General features: G+C 41.9%; 1 protein-coding gene across 3 annotated transcripts in view; it reads left to right on the top strand.

The window, feature by feature from the left end:
- vps13a (vacuolar protein sorting 13 homolog A) overlaps positions 1 to 12,943 on the top strand; it is a 32,259-nt gene that overhangs the window by 7,760 nt on the left and 11,556 nt on the right. For all 3 annotated transcript variants that reach the window (XM_072387860.1, XM_072387859.1, XM_072387861.1), the window contains exons 22-54: positions 254 to 371; positions 1,082 to 1,223; positions 1,412 to 1,523; positions 1,940 to 2,115; positions 2,540 to 2,696; positions 2,844 to 2,923; positions 3,025 to 3,084; positions 3,218 to 3,416; positions 3,528 to 3,644; positions 4,158 to 4,261; positions 4,491 to 4,658; positions 4,792 to 5,099; positions 5,192 to 5,339; positions 5,624 to 5,792; positions 6,045 to 6,169; positions 6,293 to 6,462; positions 6,657 to 6,913; positions 7,102 to 7,286; positions 7,428 to 7,571; positions 7,954 to 8,163; positions 8,313 to 8,456; positions 8,619 to 8,720; positions 8,819 to 8,971; positions 9,072 to 9,330; positions 9,682 to 9,842; positions 9,964 to 10,067; positions 10,183 to 10,492; positions 10,696 to 10,832; positions 11,051 to 11,345; positions 11,661 to 11,765; positions 11,878 to 12,024; positions 12,217 to 12,348; positions 12,468 to 12,601. In XM_072387860.1, coding sequence (XP_072243961.1) covers positions 254 to 371; positions 1,082 to 1,223; positions 1,412 to 1,523; positions 1,940 to 2,115; positions 2,540 to 2,696; positions 2,844 to 2,923; positions 3,025 to 3,084; positions 3,218 to 3,416; positions 3,528 to 3,644; positions 4,158 to 4,261; positions 4,491 to 4,658; positions 4,792 to 5,099; positions 5,192 to 5,339; positions 5,624 to 5,792; positions 6,045 to 6,169; positions 6,293 to 6,462; positions 6,657 to 6,913; positions 7,102 to 7,286; positions 7,428 to 7,571; positions 7,954 to 8,163; positions 8,313 to 8,456; positions 8,619 to 8,720; positions 8,819 to 8,971; positions 9,072 to 9,330; positions 9,682 to 9,842; positions 9,964 to 10,067; positions 10,183 to 10,492; positions 10,696 to 10,832; positions 11,051 to 11,345; positions 11,661 to 11,765; positions 11,878 to 12,024; positions 12,217 to 12,348; positions 12,468 to 12,601 — 5,332 coding nt within the window. The remainder of the gene's footprint in view (positions 1 to 253; positions 372 to 1,081; positions 1,224 to 1,411; positions 1,524 to 1,939; positions 2,116 to 2,539; positions 2,697 to 2,843; positions 2,924 to 3,024; positions 3,085 to 3,217; positions 3,417 to 3,527; positions 3,645 to 4,157; positions 4,262 to 4,490; positions 4,659 to 4,791; positions 5,100 to 5,191; positions 5,340 to 5,623; positions 5,793 to 6,044; positions 6,170 to 6,292; positions 6,463 to 6,656; positions 6,914 to 7,101; positions 7,287 to 7,427; positions 7,572 to 7,953; positions 8,164 to 8,312; positions 8,457 to 8,618; positions 8,721 to 8,818; positions 8,972 to 9,071; positions 9,331 to 9,681; positions 9,843 to 9,963; positions 10,068 to 10,182; positions 10,493 to 10,695; positions 10,833 to 11,050; positions 11,346 to 11,660; positions 11,766 to 11,877; positions 12,025 to 12,216; positions 12,349 to 12,467; positions 12,602 to 12,943) is intronic.

Raw genomic sequence — 12,943 nt, 5'->3', positions numbered from 1 at the left:
ATCCATTATGAAAATCTAGTTCACACCAAAACACTACATATTCACAGCACTTGTTTCCCTGATTGTTCTATTATATCTCAGCCAAGAACATACTTCCCAGACTTCAGAAAACGTCATCTCACAGCTTTACGGATGCTTCTCGTTGAAAGAAAGCTCTCATCACACAAAGACACTGCGCCCAACGGGAATATTTCTACTTTTGCTCGTGCTTGTGTGTCTGTGTGGTGATATTAAAAGTTGTTGTCATTCTTAGATGGAGACTGGAAAAAGGCCCGCAAACAGAAACGGTCACCGCACCACATCCTGGAGCCAGTGGATCTGAAAGTGGTTTTCAGCAGAGCGATGGTCGTCAAAGACTCCCGCATGGCAAAGTACGGATGTCGTTTTTTCAGTTACCCGGTCGACGGTTAGGGGCTGAATTTCTTTTGTGGGAAATAAAAGGATCAGTGAATACAGGCAAATCACACAATAAGCACTACTACTACTATTATATACTATACATTATGTTAATTATCATCATTATTTCATTTTAAAACATGTCTTCGCTCCACAGCACCTGTTCAGCTGTGTTGTTCTCCAGGATTATGTCCTTAAAAAAACAAAAAACTGTTTCAAATATGTACTTATTAGCAAGACTTTACACCAGTTCTGATATATCTTACAGGTATATAGGTATTGGTCTGGCCCTTATACGCAAATTAATCCGACCATCGTCTCTTTTGGGTCTTTTTGGTGTGTAACACACGTCTGTACTGTGAGACTTCGCTGAGCGTTGTCATCGCCACTCATGCAGCAAAGTTCCCTTTAGCAATATGACTGAACTCGACAGGAATTGGAGCAGAGAAGGTGGGCAGAGGGTTCTCGTCCTGAATATAGTGCCCCCTTCTTCTCTGGTTATATCCTCTTGCACAGACATAGATGGTGCGTTCTATCTGACAGCCAAACGTGATCTTTGAGGTGTCTTTGAATGCTGTTTTTTTTTTTTGGGCCCAGATGCTCTCAACACAAGGAGACCCATCAGTGTGGTGCTTCAGAGTTCGCGGTGTGGATCATTTTCTTTCTGTTTTTGATTGTGTTCTAGGTACAAGATGTCAGGGGAACTGCCTCTGTTGTCTCTCCGAATTTCTGATATCAAACTTCGAAGTGTTATGGAGCTGGTAGACAGTATTCCACTGCCTGAGAGCAGACCTGCTGCGCGCGGCACTGCTTCGTCAAATCCAAAGGTAAGAACTGCATGTGGCTTTCCATACGTTTTGTAAGGATCAGAGGAGTAATGGATCAGTCTGGGGAAAAATCCAGTTTGTTATGCTGTTCATTTTAGTTAACAGTCGCTTTGCTGCTTTATTTTTATTTCCTTGCATTAATCCATTTTTTTTTTTGTGGTTAATGTTTCGATATTATTACTCCTCAGTCAAAGCAGTCATTCACACCTCAGCTGACTCCCAGAAGACCTCTGAACTTAGCCGACCAGCGCTCCTCTCTCATTTTCGAGTCGTGTGAGACCATCAGCATCACCTCATTGGGTGAGACAGTTGTTCACATAAACACAACATTTTAACAATGACCTTCTTGCTTAATGTCTTGTGACGTCCCACATGCATTTCTATAGCTCTAGTTGCGTGTCACGTGTTGGAAACTTATTTCTGAAGATCTCGCTCCATTTTTTTTCTCTCTTACATTGACATAGTGGCCTATTTTGTCTGTGTCTTTTACTCAAGGTTTTGTTTTTTGTTAGCAAACAGTAGTTTTGTTTTTTTTTTACAGCCATGCACAGTACAGACTGTGTGTGCTTAGATGTATGCTGTGCAGTTCATTCACTCCCAACCAGTAAATGGACATTTTCCTTTTTTTTTTTTAATTAAAATTGCTTAAAATGAGCTAGACTGCTGGCTGGGAACATAAGTGTTTTCTCTGCGTTTCTCTCTTTGAAATCTCTCAGGATCAGAAGAAGATTTGTTTTATGATGCTCCCAGCTCTCCTATCGGAGACCAGCAGTTTTTCCCAGACAATCCCATGCCGCTCCGCTACGCAGATTTAAGCAAAAGAAAAAGCTTCATCAAAGAGGATTCTCAGAAGAACATGACTGACCTCATCTTGACATTTGAGATCAGTGAGGTACAGAAAGATCTTATTGCCCAAGGTTTTAATCTGTTGTCTGTATTAACCAAAGTTCTTGCCATTTGATATTAATGGAGGATATGTTGGATATATGCCATTTAATTTGGATTCTTTGAAAATGAAATGAAAATGTTATTAAGTAATATGTGCAGCTCAAATGTCATTTTCAGGCACTTAAATTCTGCGTTGGTAAAATGACAGAAAATTTTAGATTTTAGATCCAACCGTTTCACGCTATATAGTAAACCTGCTCATCTTTATCTTTATCTCTTTGGAGTTAGTTTTATTCTTACACATCATGGCAAGAGGAAACATTTTCTGTGACACCTGTTTGATTCTATTTAACTTTTTCTAACATGCTTTGTTTTTCCATGTGTGCGTGTTTGTTTTTTTTTTAATCTCTTTTTTCCTTTCCATAAAGTTTTCTGTTCAGTTGTGCCGTGTGTCTGGAGGTCAGGAGGTCACAGTGCTCCACCTGGACATAGAGGGTCTGGGTACCGAGCTGAAGCTGCACACCTTTGATATGACGTCTAACACCTACCTCCGGGAGATCTGCCTGAAGTGTCCCGAATACATGGGTGAGTAAGATGCCTGGAAGACGGTTTGTTGCCTTTGTTTTAGTTCAGCTTGTTCTTCACGTCACAGTTCTTATTATTGATAATGTTGAGTTGCATCCTGGCTCCAGTCTTTATTTTCAACGCTTCATCTGTTTCCTTGCTGTGTAGATTCTGAAGAGAAGCAAGTTCAGCTGATCACCACTCTGGACAACACAGAAGTTGATCTGCTTACCTTGGAGTACATCAAGGTACTAATACTGGTCCCCTACACTGATTTAGATCTGTTTCTCAATGTTTCCAGTGAATATTTTCAGAATGTTGGTAAATAGTCTTCTCGTGTCCTTTCTAGGCTGATAAGAATGGTCCTGAGTTCAAATCTCAACATAACAATACAGAACAGCTCATCAAGGTGAGAGAAAAATGAGTTACAGGTGTTTTCAGTTGTATCGCATTTTCTATGGTTCTCTTGTGAAGAATGACTTCTTCAGCGGGGTCATTTTTTCCGTCTTTACTAATATTTGTTTTCCTTTTCTCCTAATTAGGTGACCTTCTCATCCCTGGATGTGCATCTCCATACCGAGGCTCTCCTCAACACCATGAACTTCCTCAGTAACCTCCTTCCTCAATCCACCAAGAAGGAGGAAGGACAAGAGGAGCTCCCCCCCATCCCTGAGGAGGATGAGGCAGAGGCGGAGAAGGAGGGGGAGAAGAAGGAGGAAGTTGCCATAAACAAGAAAAAAAGTAAGTGATGCTAATCTTTATTTGATGCCTCATCAAATTGATCTGAAATGCTTAGTTGTGTTGAACGTTTTGAATATCTTATTTGCCACTCCCTTCATCATCTTTTCACAGCTTCAAAACGTTCAAAGTTCGCAGATGTGGTTAATCTGCATATCAGAGCTGATCTTCGAAGCTTGAAAGTGTTCATACGAGAACAGAAAGCCAGGATCTCAGAGATCAGTATTGAAGGTATGGAAAGAGAGTTGGTATTTGATTTGCTTCTGTCATAAAATATTTCTGTTTTTTTCTTTTCTTTTTTTTTTTTTTTCATACTTTGCTCAGTATGAGAGGTCTAACTAATAAGTAGACAACTCTCTGAATGTTTCTTTTAGCTCTTGTTGACTTCCAACGGGACCCAAGGTGGTGCAGTGATGTGTTTTGAAGTCACGTAGAAGCGCAGTTCTGATATTTTGGCTAAAAATTCTTTACACACCACTAAAACTGCATGATGATTTGATGCAAAATCATCAAGGTGTGCCTTAGAATAATGAACTAGTGGGGGGAAAAAATATGCCAAGTCAATTAATTATTAATTGAATAAATACTTGTTAGGCATAGCCCTCAAGTACATCATACCCAGGACCATACTGAGAGATACCAAGCAGTCGAGCTTTTCCAAAGAAGCACTTTAAGAGAATGTTTCACTACACTTTAAGAGAATTTTTCACTAGTGAAAAGAAATGTATTTTTTTAACACCACAGGGCTGGTTTCTGAGGTTCTAATGAGGAAAAAGGAGCTGGAGGTTCTAGCCAACCTGAAGAACATTGTCATCCTGGACTGCAATAAAGATGCCTTATACAAGAAGGTACATCCTGCAAGGGCCTGATTTACTATCGCCATTACTGTACTGGTTGTTTCTGGCAATGATAATTATATTCTTTTGTGAATCAAGTTTTGCCAGTACGTCTTGTGTTTTTATTTGATGAGTTTGATCCCATTTTTCCCTGGATAAGAGTCTTAGCTTCCTCACGGTTTACACTTTGCTTCCACACATCTTCCTTGACTTTAATTCTGTTCTCTTATTCCTTTCCCAGGCTGTGTCCATCGCAGACAAGGAAGTGTTTGCGTTCCGGATGGTAAACTATACAGATGCAACAGAAGGAGACGCTTATCTGGACATGTCTAAAGTTGACACCTCAGTCACACTAAATGTGGGATGCATTCAGGTCATCTTCCTCAACAAGTTTGTCTCCTCGATACTGGTAAGAGTTTTACCAGTTCTGCTTGTCAGCTGTTTTTGTAAAGGGGCGCATATTAATTACCATTACTCCTTTTTTACATCTGCATTTTAGGTAAGTTTGTATTAATTTCATTGCTGCTCTTGCCCCCCCCCAGGCATTTATCAATAATTTCCAGGAGGCTAAAGAGGCACTGGCTGAGGTGACGGTCCAGGCAGCAGAAAAGGCTGCATCAGGTGTGAAGGAACTGGCAGAGCGGAGCACGCGGATCGCTCTCAACGTCCACTTTAATGCCCCAGTCATCTTCCTCCCTCAGTCCTCCTCCTCTTCAAATGTCATTGGAGCCGATCTTGGCCTGTTGTCTGTCAAGAACCATTTTGCCAAGCACTCCTTTAACAGTGGTGCTACAATCCCGCCTGTGGTGGATATAATGACAGTGACACTGACTGATCTCAAGATGTACAGGTTAGAGACCAGCCTTCAGTAGCAATAACACCTCTAAATACTTGGGTTTTTACATCCATCCGATCTGACTATTTGGTTTATGTTGTTTCCAGAACCACGTACGTAAATGAGGGATTTCAGGGGGAGACTCAGCTGCTGAAGCCAGTCAGTCTTGACTTGGAAATCCAGAGAAATCTTTCCTCCAACTGGTACCACAACATCCCTGACATAGAGATTACTGCTCACCTAAAGCCCATGAGTGTAAGTATTGAAATGTGGCAGCACAGAATGATTTCCAGCAACTGTAATGTTTTTTTTTATTATCTCTTGTTGCTTGTTAAATTGTTTATCATTCATTAATAATGAGCATGCCTATGATCCATCCTCTTTTACTATTTCATCAATAACCACCAGTTGTTGTTATTAATCCTTTTCTGTTGTCTAAACCCTGACGGGATTAGGGAGATGCTTACAATATGATTATGATTTTAAAGATATTCTCATGTAGTGTAGCATTAATCGTGTTATGTGTCTGTTCCCAACAGCTGATCCTCTGCCAGGAGGACATGATCGTGGTCTTGAGGACTCTGTGTGAGAACCTGTCGGAGAAGTCGGATGCTGTTCCAACACCAGCCGCTCAGCCCCCTGCTGACCGCTCCTCTGATTCTGTATCCAACAAAGAGTCCCAGGACTCAGCTTCTGGACCTGCTAGCAGTAAGCAGTTGTGGTTCTACATATTTTGCGTTTGTGTGTGAATATTTGTTCCAAAAAACTTTCATAAGCTTAAAAAAAAGCTTAGGCTGATGACTTAGTTTTGTCCACAAATGAAAAAATCATCAACGTTTTAACACTATAGTTTGACTATTAAAATAATTTACCCCAAATTGCTCTGAAAATGTGAATATTTTGCTCTTTTGCAAAACCAAATAAACTCTTTAACCCTATGCTGTGATGACGCTGCTGCAGGTAACACAGTGGTGACGGCGGCTGTTGTGGAGACTCAGAAAGACCGCAAGCTGAAGACCACGCTCAAATTACACTTCAAGTTTGACTCCATGACGCTGGTCCTGCACAGCCCTAATGAGAATATGGTATGCAAAGACAAACCTACCTACAAGCAGAATAAGGCAAGCACTGTACCATTACATTGTCCTTTCTCATTGCCTGAGATCCGTGTGGGCATTATTGTCTGTATACTTGATTTTGTTTAATAGATCCAACTGTTAGACCCGCATGATGAGCAACTGAAGCTGGCAGAGTTTACTTTGGGCACCATCTCCACTTCCGTCCACATGTTCTCCGACAGCTCCATGAAAGCCTCGGTCCGACTCGCTGCGTGCCTTCTTGATGACAAGAGACCAAGCATCAAGATGGTCACCCCAAGGTTCAAGATGAATTTACAGAATAGCCTTATCTGTGCCAGTGTAGTGAGGTCATTTAAGTGTCATGGAGAAGAAACAAATAATGGCTTTAAATGGTGTTTGACAGCAGTTAGTTCCTCTCCTACTATTGTATTGAAAAAAAAAAAAAAAAAACCCACTTTATCTTCACACCAAGCTCTTTTATATGCTCTGGCAGGATGATGGCAATGCGTCCAGGGGCAGAGCAGAACATGATGGTGGAGGTGAATTACCGCCAGGGACGTGACGGCACCACCATTGACACAGTGGTGCAGGATGTGTACCTGTGTGCCAGTATGGAGTTCCTGCAGACGGTGGCAGAAATCTTTCTCAAGGCCATGCAGCAGGGATTTTCACAGGTGCCTCAAGCCAAGAACAGCGCTGGTGCCGGAGAAAGAAAGAACATGAACTCCTCAGTCGCGTCTAAAGACTCCAGTGAGTTGAACTGATTTGTTTTGATTATGGAAGCTCACAGTTAAACATTAACATTGTGTTCATCTATTCATTGATTTACAAATACTGTTTAGTGGTGAACTCTGAGCTGTAAGTGTGATTTGAGAATGAATGTCGTTCATTTGCCCGATCTAAACTAATATTTGAGCGATACCCTCTGCTGCTCTCAGGCACAGCTCCAGCTCCAGTGTCAAAGATGGAGATAAATGTTGTGGTGCGCAACCCAGAGATTGCATTTGTGGCTGACTTGACGCGTGCTGATGCCCCATCCCTGGTGATGACCACGCAGTGTGAACTAGTGATGAAAAGTGGTCCAGAAGGGTCTCTCATGACCGCTATCATTAATGACCTGAAGGTTTGCATTTTGATTCTAATGTAACATTTAAAAAAAACAAAAAACAACTGATCTTTTTTCCAAAGGATTAAAATACAGACACACGTCACTGCTTGCAGTATTAATGTTCATTAACACCATATCTGATTGCTTTTATTTTAGGTGATGGCATGTCCGTTCTTAAGAGAGAAGAGGAAAAACAATGTGACCACTGTACTGCAGCCGTGCCAGGTGTTCTTTCAGAGTTCTCAGGCCCCAGCCTCCCCTCAGGTTATGGAGGTCTCCATTAATGCTCTCTCACTGAAGGTATTAGTTTTATTAGTTTTATGACATATATACAAAGTACACATATGTCCTCAAATCCAAATTTCCTCCAGTTTCATTGTAATTGAGCATCGACCCATCTTCTGTTTCATCTCTGGACTTGTATGCATCCACTTGAATAAACAGAGAGTCAGCGTATCCTGTTACACTGCTTATCAGAAATAATTCTTCAGTATTTTTTATCTAAGAAGCATAGAGAGCTTCACAGTGGCTCAGATTCTAACAAGTTCCACAGTTAGGTAATTCTTTCGATCTTAGCTCTGATAGGTTCGTATCGGCTGTTTACGGTGGAAATTGTGGCATCAAGTGAATGTTTAAGTAAAGAAAGTTGGCCGAGGGGTAATATGTGTAACTCTCTGCTCAGGTATCTCCAATCATCATCAACACAGTAATTACGATCCAGTCAGCACTGACTCCCACAGCAGAGACCCCTGAAGAGCTGGACAGCCCCGTTCCGGTGGACTTGTGGCAGAAACGGAGCTGGAAGGAGCTCAAACACTGGTTCTTAGAAGAGGAGGGGGATGAAGACATAAAATCAATGGTCCCACTGATACCACAGGGGGAGTCATTAAAGGTATTTAGCTGCATTGCCATAATATTGTCTACTTCTTTTCTTTTTCTTTTGATTTATTGTTTTATTTATTAAAGTAGTATTTTTTCAAATGTGGCACAAAATAATAAAAAAAAGCATTTAGTTACAGTTACAACTTTTTGTCCTTGTAGGTGGTCATAAAATCAATCTGTGTGGCTCTGGAGGCTGGAGTGGGACACCGCACCGTCCCCATGCTCCTGGCCAAGTCCTCCTTCCACGGAGATGTGAAAAACTGGTCCACACTCATTAACTTGCGCAGTGAGCTTAACCTAGAGGTAACAAACAATAAGCAGAGATGTGTATCAATAAACCTGATTACATTTCAGACTCGTCTTGCACGTATTTGACCCACGTTTTTGCTCGTCAGATATGCAAAACTCATGTTACTATAGGATGCCAAACATCTGTTGTGCTTTGTAATGTGCTTTTTCTTTTAGGTTCACTATTACAACGAAATGATGGGAGTGTGGGAGCCACTGCTGGAGCCCTTAGAAGATGAGACAAAGGATGGATTCAGACCGTGGACACTGGAACTGAAGGTTCTGACACAAAGAAAAATGCACATAAACATTCCATAGTACTGCATGGACACCTAAAGACATATAATTAGTGTAACATTTCGCTTTCCTTTAAACAGATGAAGAAGAAGCCAGTGAAGCACACGGGTGTGTCAGATGAAGTGGATTTCAATATCCCAGACTATAAGACCGTCATTGTCATCAGCAGTAAAGACCAGCTCAACATCACACTCTCCAAATGCGGACTGGCCATGCTGAGCAACCTGGGCACAGTACGAAAAGGGGGGGGGGGTGAAAAGGGTTTGTCATCATTTTTATATGACACCGGAGTGCATTAACATATATAATCTGTGTGGTTATGTCTTTGCGCAGGCATTTGCAGAAGCTGCCAAAGAGACCGCAGAGTGTTTTCAAAAGGATGAAGCCCCGTTTGTTATGAAAAATAGGCTGGGCCTGCCTGTATCTGTCCGCTACAGCGAGATGTTTTCACCCATCGATAAGCACGGCGCCAACAACACAGTGAACCTGCAGGATGGGGAAACTCTCGGGATGGATTATTCGGCCACAACTGACTCCGATCAGTTCTCAGCCATGATCTCCCTGAGTGGAAAAGATTACTACATACAGCCTAGTAAGTTGCAGGTTCCATTTACAGTCATGCTGTGCGATCAGGTGCGATCAGCACTAGCAACAAGTGTATGAAAATGCAAAGACTGTGTTTTTTCTATTCATGTTTTATTTGATTAACACATATGTCTTTTGTCATCTTAAGAAGATTTAGTGCTTGTTCTTGAGCCATTAACACAGCTTTACAAGATATTTAAAGGACTTAAAGTCAGTCATTTTAGATTACTCCTTATTGTACCCATCTTAACCCCAGATTTCAACAGTGTCTAAGTTTAATAATAACGGCGTCTCTACCCTGGACCAAAAAATGTGTTTCTTGTCATTAAACTGTTGATATTTCTGCTCCTGTTTTCAGCTCCCGAGGGCCACACCTCAACCAGTGTGATCCCCCTGATCAAAGTCGGCAGGGGAATGTACAGCGTCATGCACAAAGACTCAGGAGTCACCCGTTTCCTGGTCTGTCAGATTAACTCTTTGAAGGGCAGCAAGTACATCAAGATCCGCTCTCCTTTTCAGGTACATCACTGAGCACACTGCATATGTTCTCATTGTCTTCATTTTTTAAAATATTTTTCCTGGGAAAATTATACAAAGTTAATCGTTATTATGTTTGTTTTTTTTTGTTTTTTTTTTACAGATCATCAATCATTTCTTAGTACCATTCAAAGTTTTTGAAGGATCAGATTGTCTGGGTACAGCTCTCCCTACTGAGGAGTTCTGTGTGCCTCTGGACTCATACAGGTGCTTGCACATTTCTGCAGACTTATTACGAGACTTTCTTTTTTCCACACCTCTCCCTTGCTGCCCAACACAAACGCCCAATTTATTTATGTCTACTCTCTGCTGCCCCCCTCAGGTCTGAACTGAGCCTTCAGCCAATAACGACGGGAGAAGGTCAGGCTGAGGAGTTTGAGTGTTCAGAGGGCTTTAGTTACGAGGATTTCAGCAACAACCAGCAACCTGAGGAGCATCTCCAGCAGACCTGCCGTCGCCGTGGGGATCAGGGTGGTGTCATGATGGTTAACATGGTGCCATTAAAGGATGCAGTAACATTCAAGCACACTGGAGGTGTTGGGGATAACTTTGATGTGCCCTTTGTGCTTCACCTGTGGCCTTCTGTCCTGCTACGCAACCTCCTACCTTACCCTGTCTCCTACAAACTGAAGGTAGTTCTGTTGATTTTCCTTCAAAGTTGCACTGAACTGTAGAAAAAATCCTGACAGTGCATCTAAACATCATTAAACACAACGCTTATCTTCTTTTGTCAGAATGCTTGTTTTTTTTCCTGGCTGATTCCTGTAAAGTAGTACAATACACCAGATTGAATGTTGTAACCATTGCTCCTTTCTTTCTGCCTGTTGGTGAGCAGGACAGTGGAGTTGCAGCCCCTGAGGCTACTCTGAAACCAGGTCACTCGGCTCAGCTCCACACTGCTGTTGTCAACCAATCAAGCCTCGATCTCTGTCTGCTGGACTACTTGGCTCAGGATTGGTCCTCTGAATACAGGTCTAATTAAATCTCATTTGTTGGAACTATTTAGATTTGTCATCATGTTATTCTTCCCACTTTAATCTATGTGTTGTGAGTATATTTGTTACAACTTGCAGGACAAAAAAATGGACTGTTTTATAGACAAAAAGAGACATTTAAGCACTACTTACTGTTCTCTAGCTCCTCCTGTAATTACATTTCAAATTAAAAAGATGAATAATCCTGTCTTATAGTCTCCGCAGCGACCAGGAGGAAATCACCTTCATTGTGTTCCAGTCCCTGCGAGAGGATGAAGAAGACGATGGAGAAGGGACAGAGAGGAAGAGGGCTGAGTTGGACATAGCAGTCCATGTTAAATATGATCCAGGACAGACTGTTATTGCTATTCACTCACCATACTGGTTGGTGAATAAGACGGGCAGGTTGCTGCAGTACAAGGCTGATGATATCCACCGTAAACACCCGCTGGACTACGACATGCCCCTGCTCTTCTCCTTTAAGCCTCGGTACTTCCTGAGAAACAACAAGGTAAGAAGAGAAAAGCTTTATCTGAAGTTAAAGTTGAATATGTGTCCCTGCTGTCCATCTGTGTAATGATTCTCGAGTTATTATTGATGAGTAAGAAGTTTTGAATGATCTGAGAGAATTCTTTGACATTTTCAATCTACTCGTCTATTCTAAAAGTTCCTGGAGAGCTGCTGCTTTCCTAGTTGTGCTTTTGGTGTTTCTTTTGTTGTTGACCGAGATACTGAGTCGGTTGAGCTGGTTGGTTGTGTACATGATGAATAACTTTGGATGATTTTTTCCTGTTTATGTGTGATTTTAATCCTCGTCTATTTTCAGGTCCGTCTAATGATCTCAGACAGCGAACTGTCAGATGATTTTTCTATGGACACAGTCGGTAGCCATGGAGATGTGAAATGTAAAGGCAGATACAAAGACTATTTGGTGAGATTTTGGACTATGAGCCGACCTTCAGGTATTATTTGTTGACTTCTTTATGGAGGAAGCGCGTTATTATAATCTGTTGTATGTTTGTGGGGTGTCTGTTTGCTCTCAGGTTGGTGTCAAGATCGATGCCAGCAGTTTCAGTCTGACCCGCATTGTGACCTTCGTGCCATTTTACATGCTGGTCAACAGAACCAAGCAGCGTGTCTTCATATGTGAGGAGGGGCAAGAAAACTGGACCGAGGCACAGCCAGAGCAGGTCAGAGCGAAACCAAGTAGAGTTTACTTGTGTGTTGTCTTGCAAATTTTTATTTTTTTCTAAATCTGCTATTTTCTTTTGTGCAGCCATTTACTGTATTTTCAAATCAGACAAGACGAGCGATTTCCCATACGTAGGCATTTTGTCAGTCTTACCCCGCTATTCAAGGCCGTTTTATTCCCCTGCATTTAGTCAGCCGTTCCATTCTGGCCTGAAAACGACGCCAAGCGGCTGAAGATCAAAGTAGACGGTTGTTTAGCACCTCCTCTGACTATTGACTTCACGCGACCGGAGAACTGCCTGTTGCTGCCTCTGGACAACTCTGTGAGTAGGACACGCGCATGCGGTCGATGCTGTGTCGTCATTTTTTTTGCTTTAAAGAGCTGCTTTCCGGAGCGTATTGGAAAGCTCCTCCAGACCGTTGTGCGTTTCTGTGGTTGCAGGTGGGCGGGATCATTGTAGATGTCAATCTGTCAGAACACTCAGCCACAATCCGATTCTCCGAATACCATGACGGAGCAGCCCCGTTCCTCATCATCAACCATACCAAAGACCAGATTCTTCAGTTCCATCAGAGGTGAGGAAACGTGGTTGAATAACCCTGGTTGGCCATGCAGTTTTATGTCGGCACTAAATTCTCAGACTATAAGATATAATTTGTTAATCACAAAAGAATTTGAATTAGCTGAGGGCACTGCACATATATTTTTAGTAAATTGACTAAAAACCAGCGTGAAATTCTGTTCTTTTAGGCGCCGACTGTCTTCATTTCTTTTCATATCTCCTGTTGTTTTGTGCGAAAACAAGTTTTTCCACTGCATCGTATCCCTTATTACTGTGCTTCCTTGGAGGAAGTTGTTTTACTTACTTAAATGTTTCATATTCTGGATCTGAACTGAGCCTTCACTATTAACGTTTT

The sequence above is a fragment of the Leuresthes tenuis genome, unplaced genomic scaffold (genome assembly GCF_036924035.1).
Source record: "Leuresthes tenuis unplaced genomic scaffold, fLeuTen1.0.hap1 SCAF_6, whole genome shotgun sequence".
Taxonomy (NCBI): Eukaryota; Metazoa; Chordata; class Actinopteri; order Atheriniformes; family Atherinopsidae; genus Leuresthes; species Leuresthes tenuis.
Note: the sequence above shows the minus strand (reverse complement) of the source record. Positions and strands in the feature narration are given on the sequence as shown.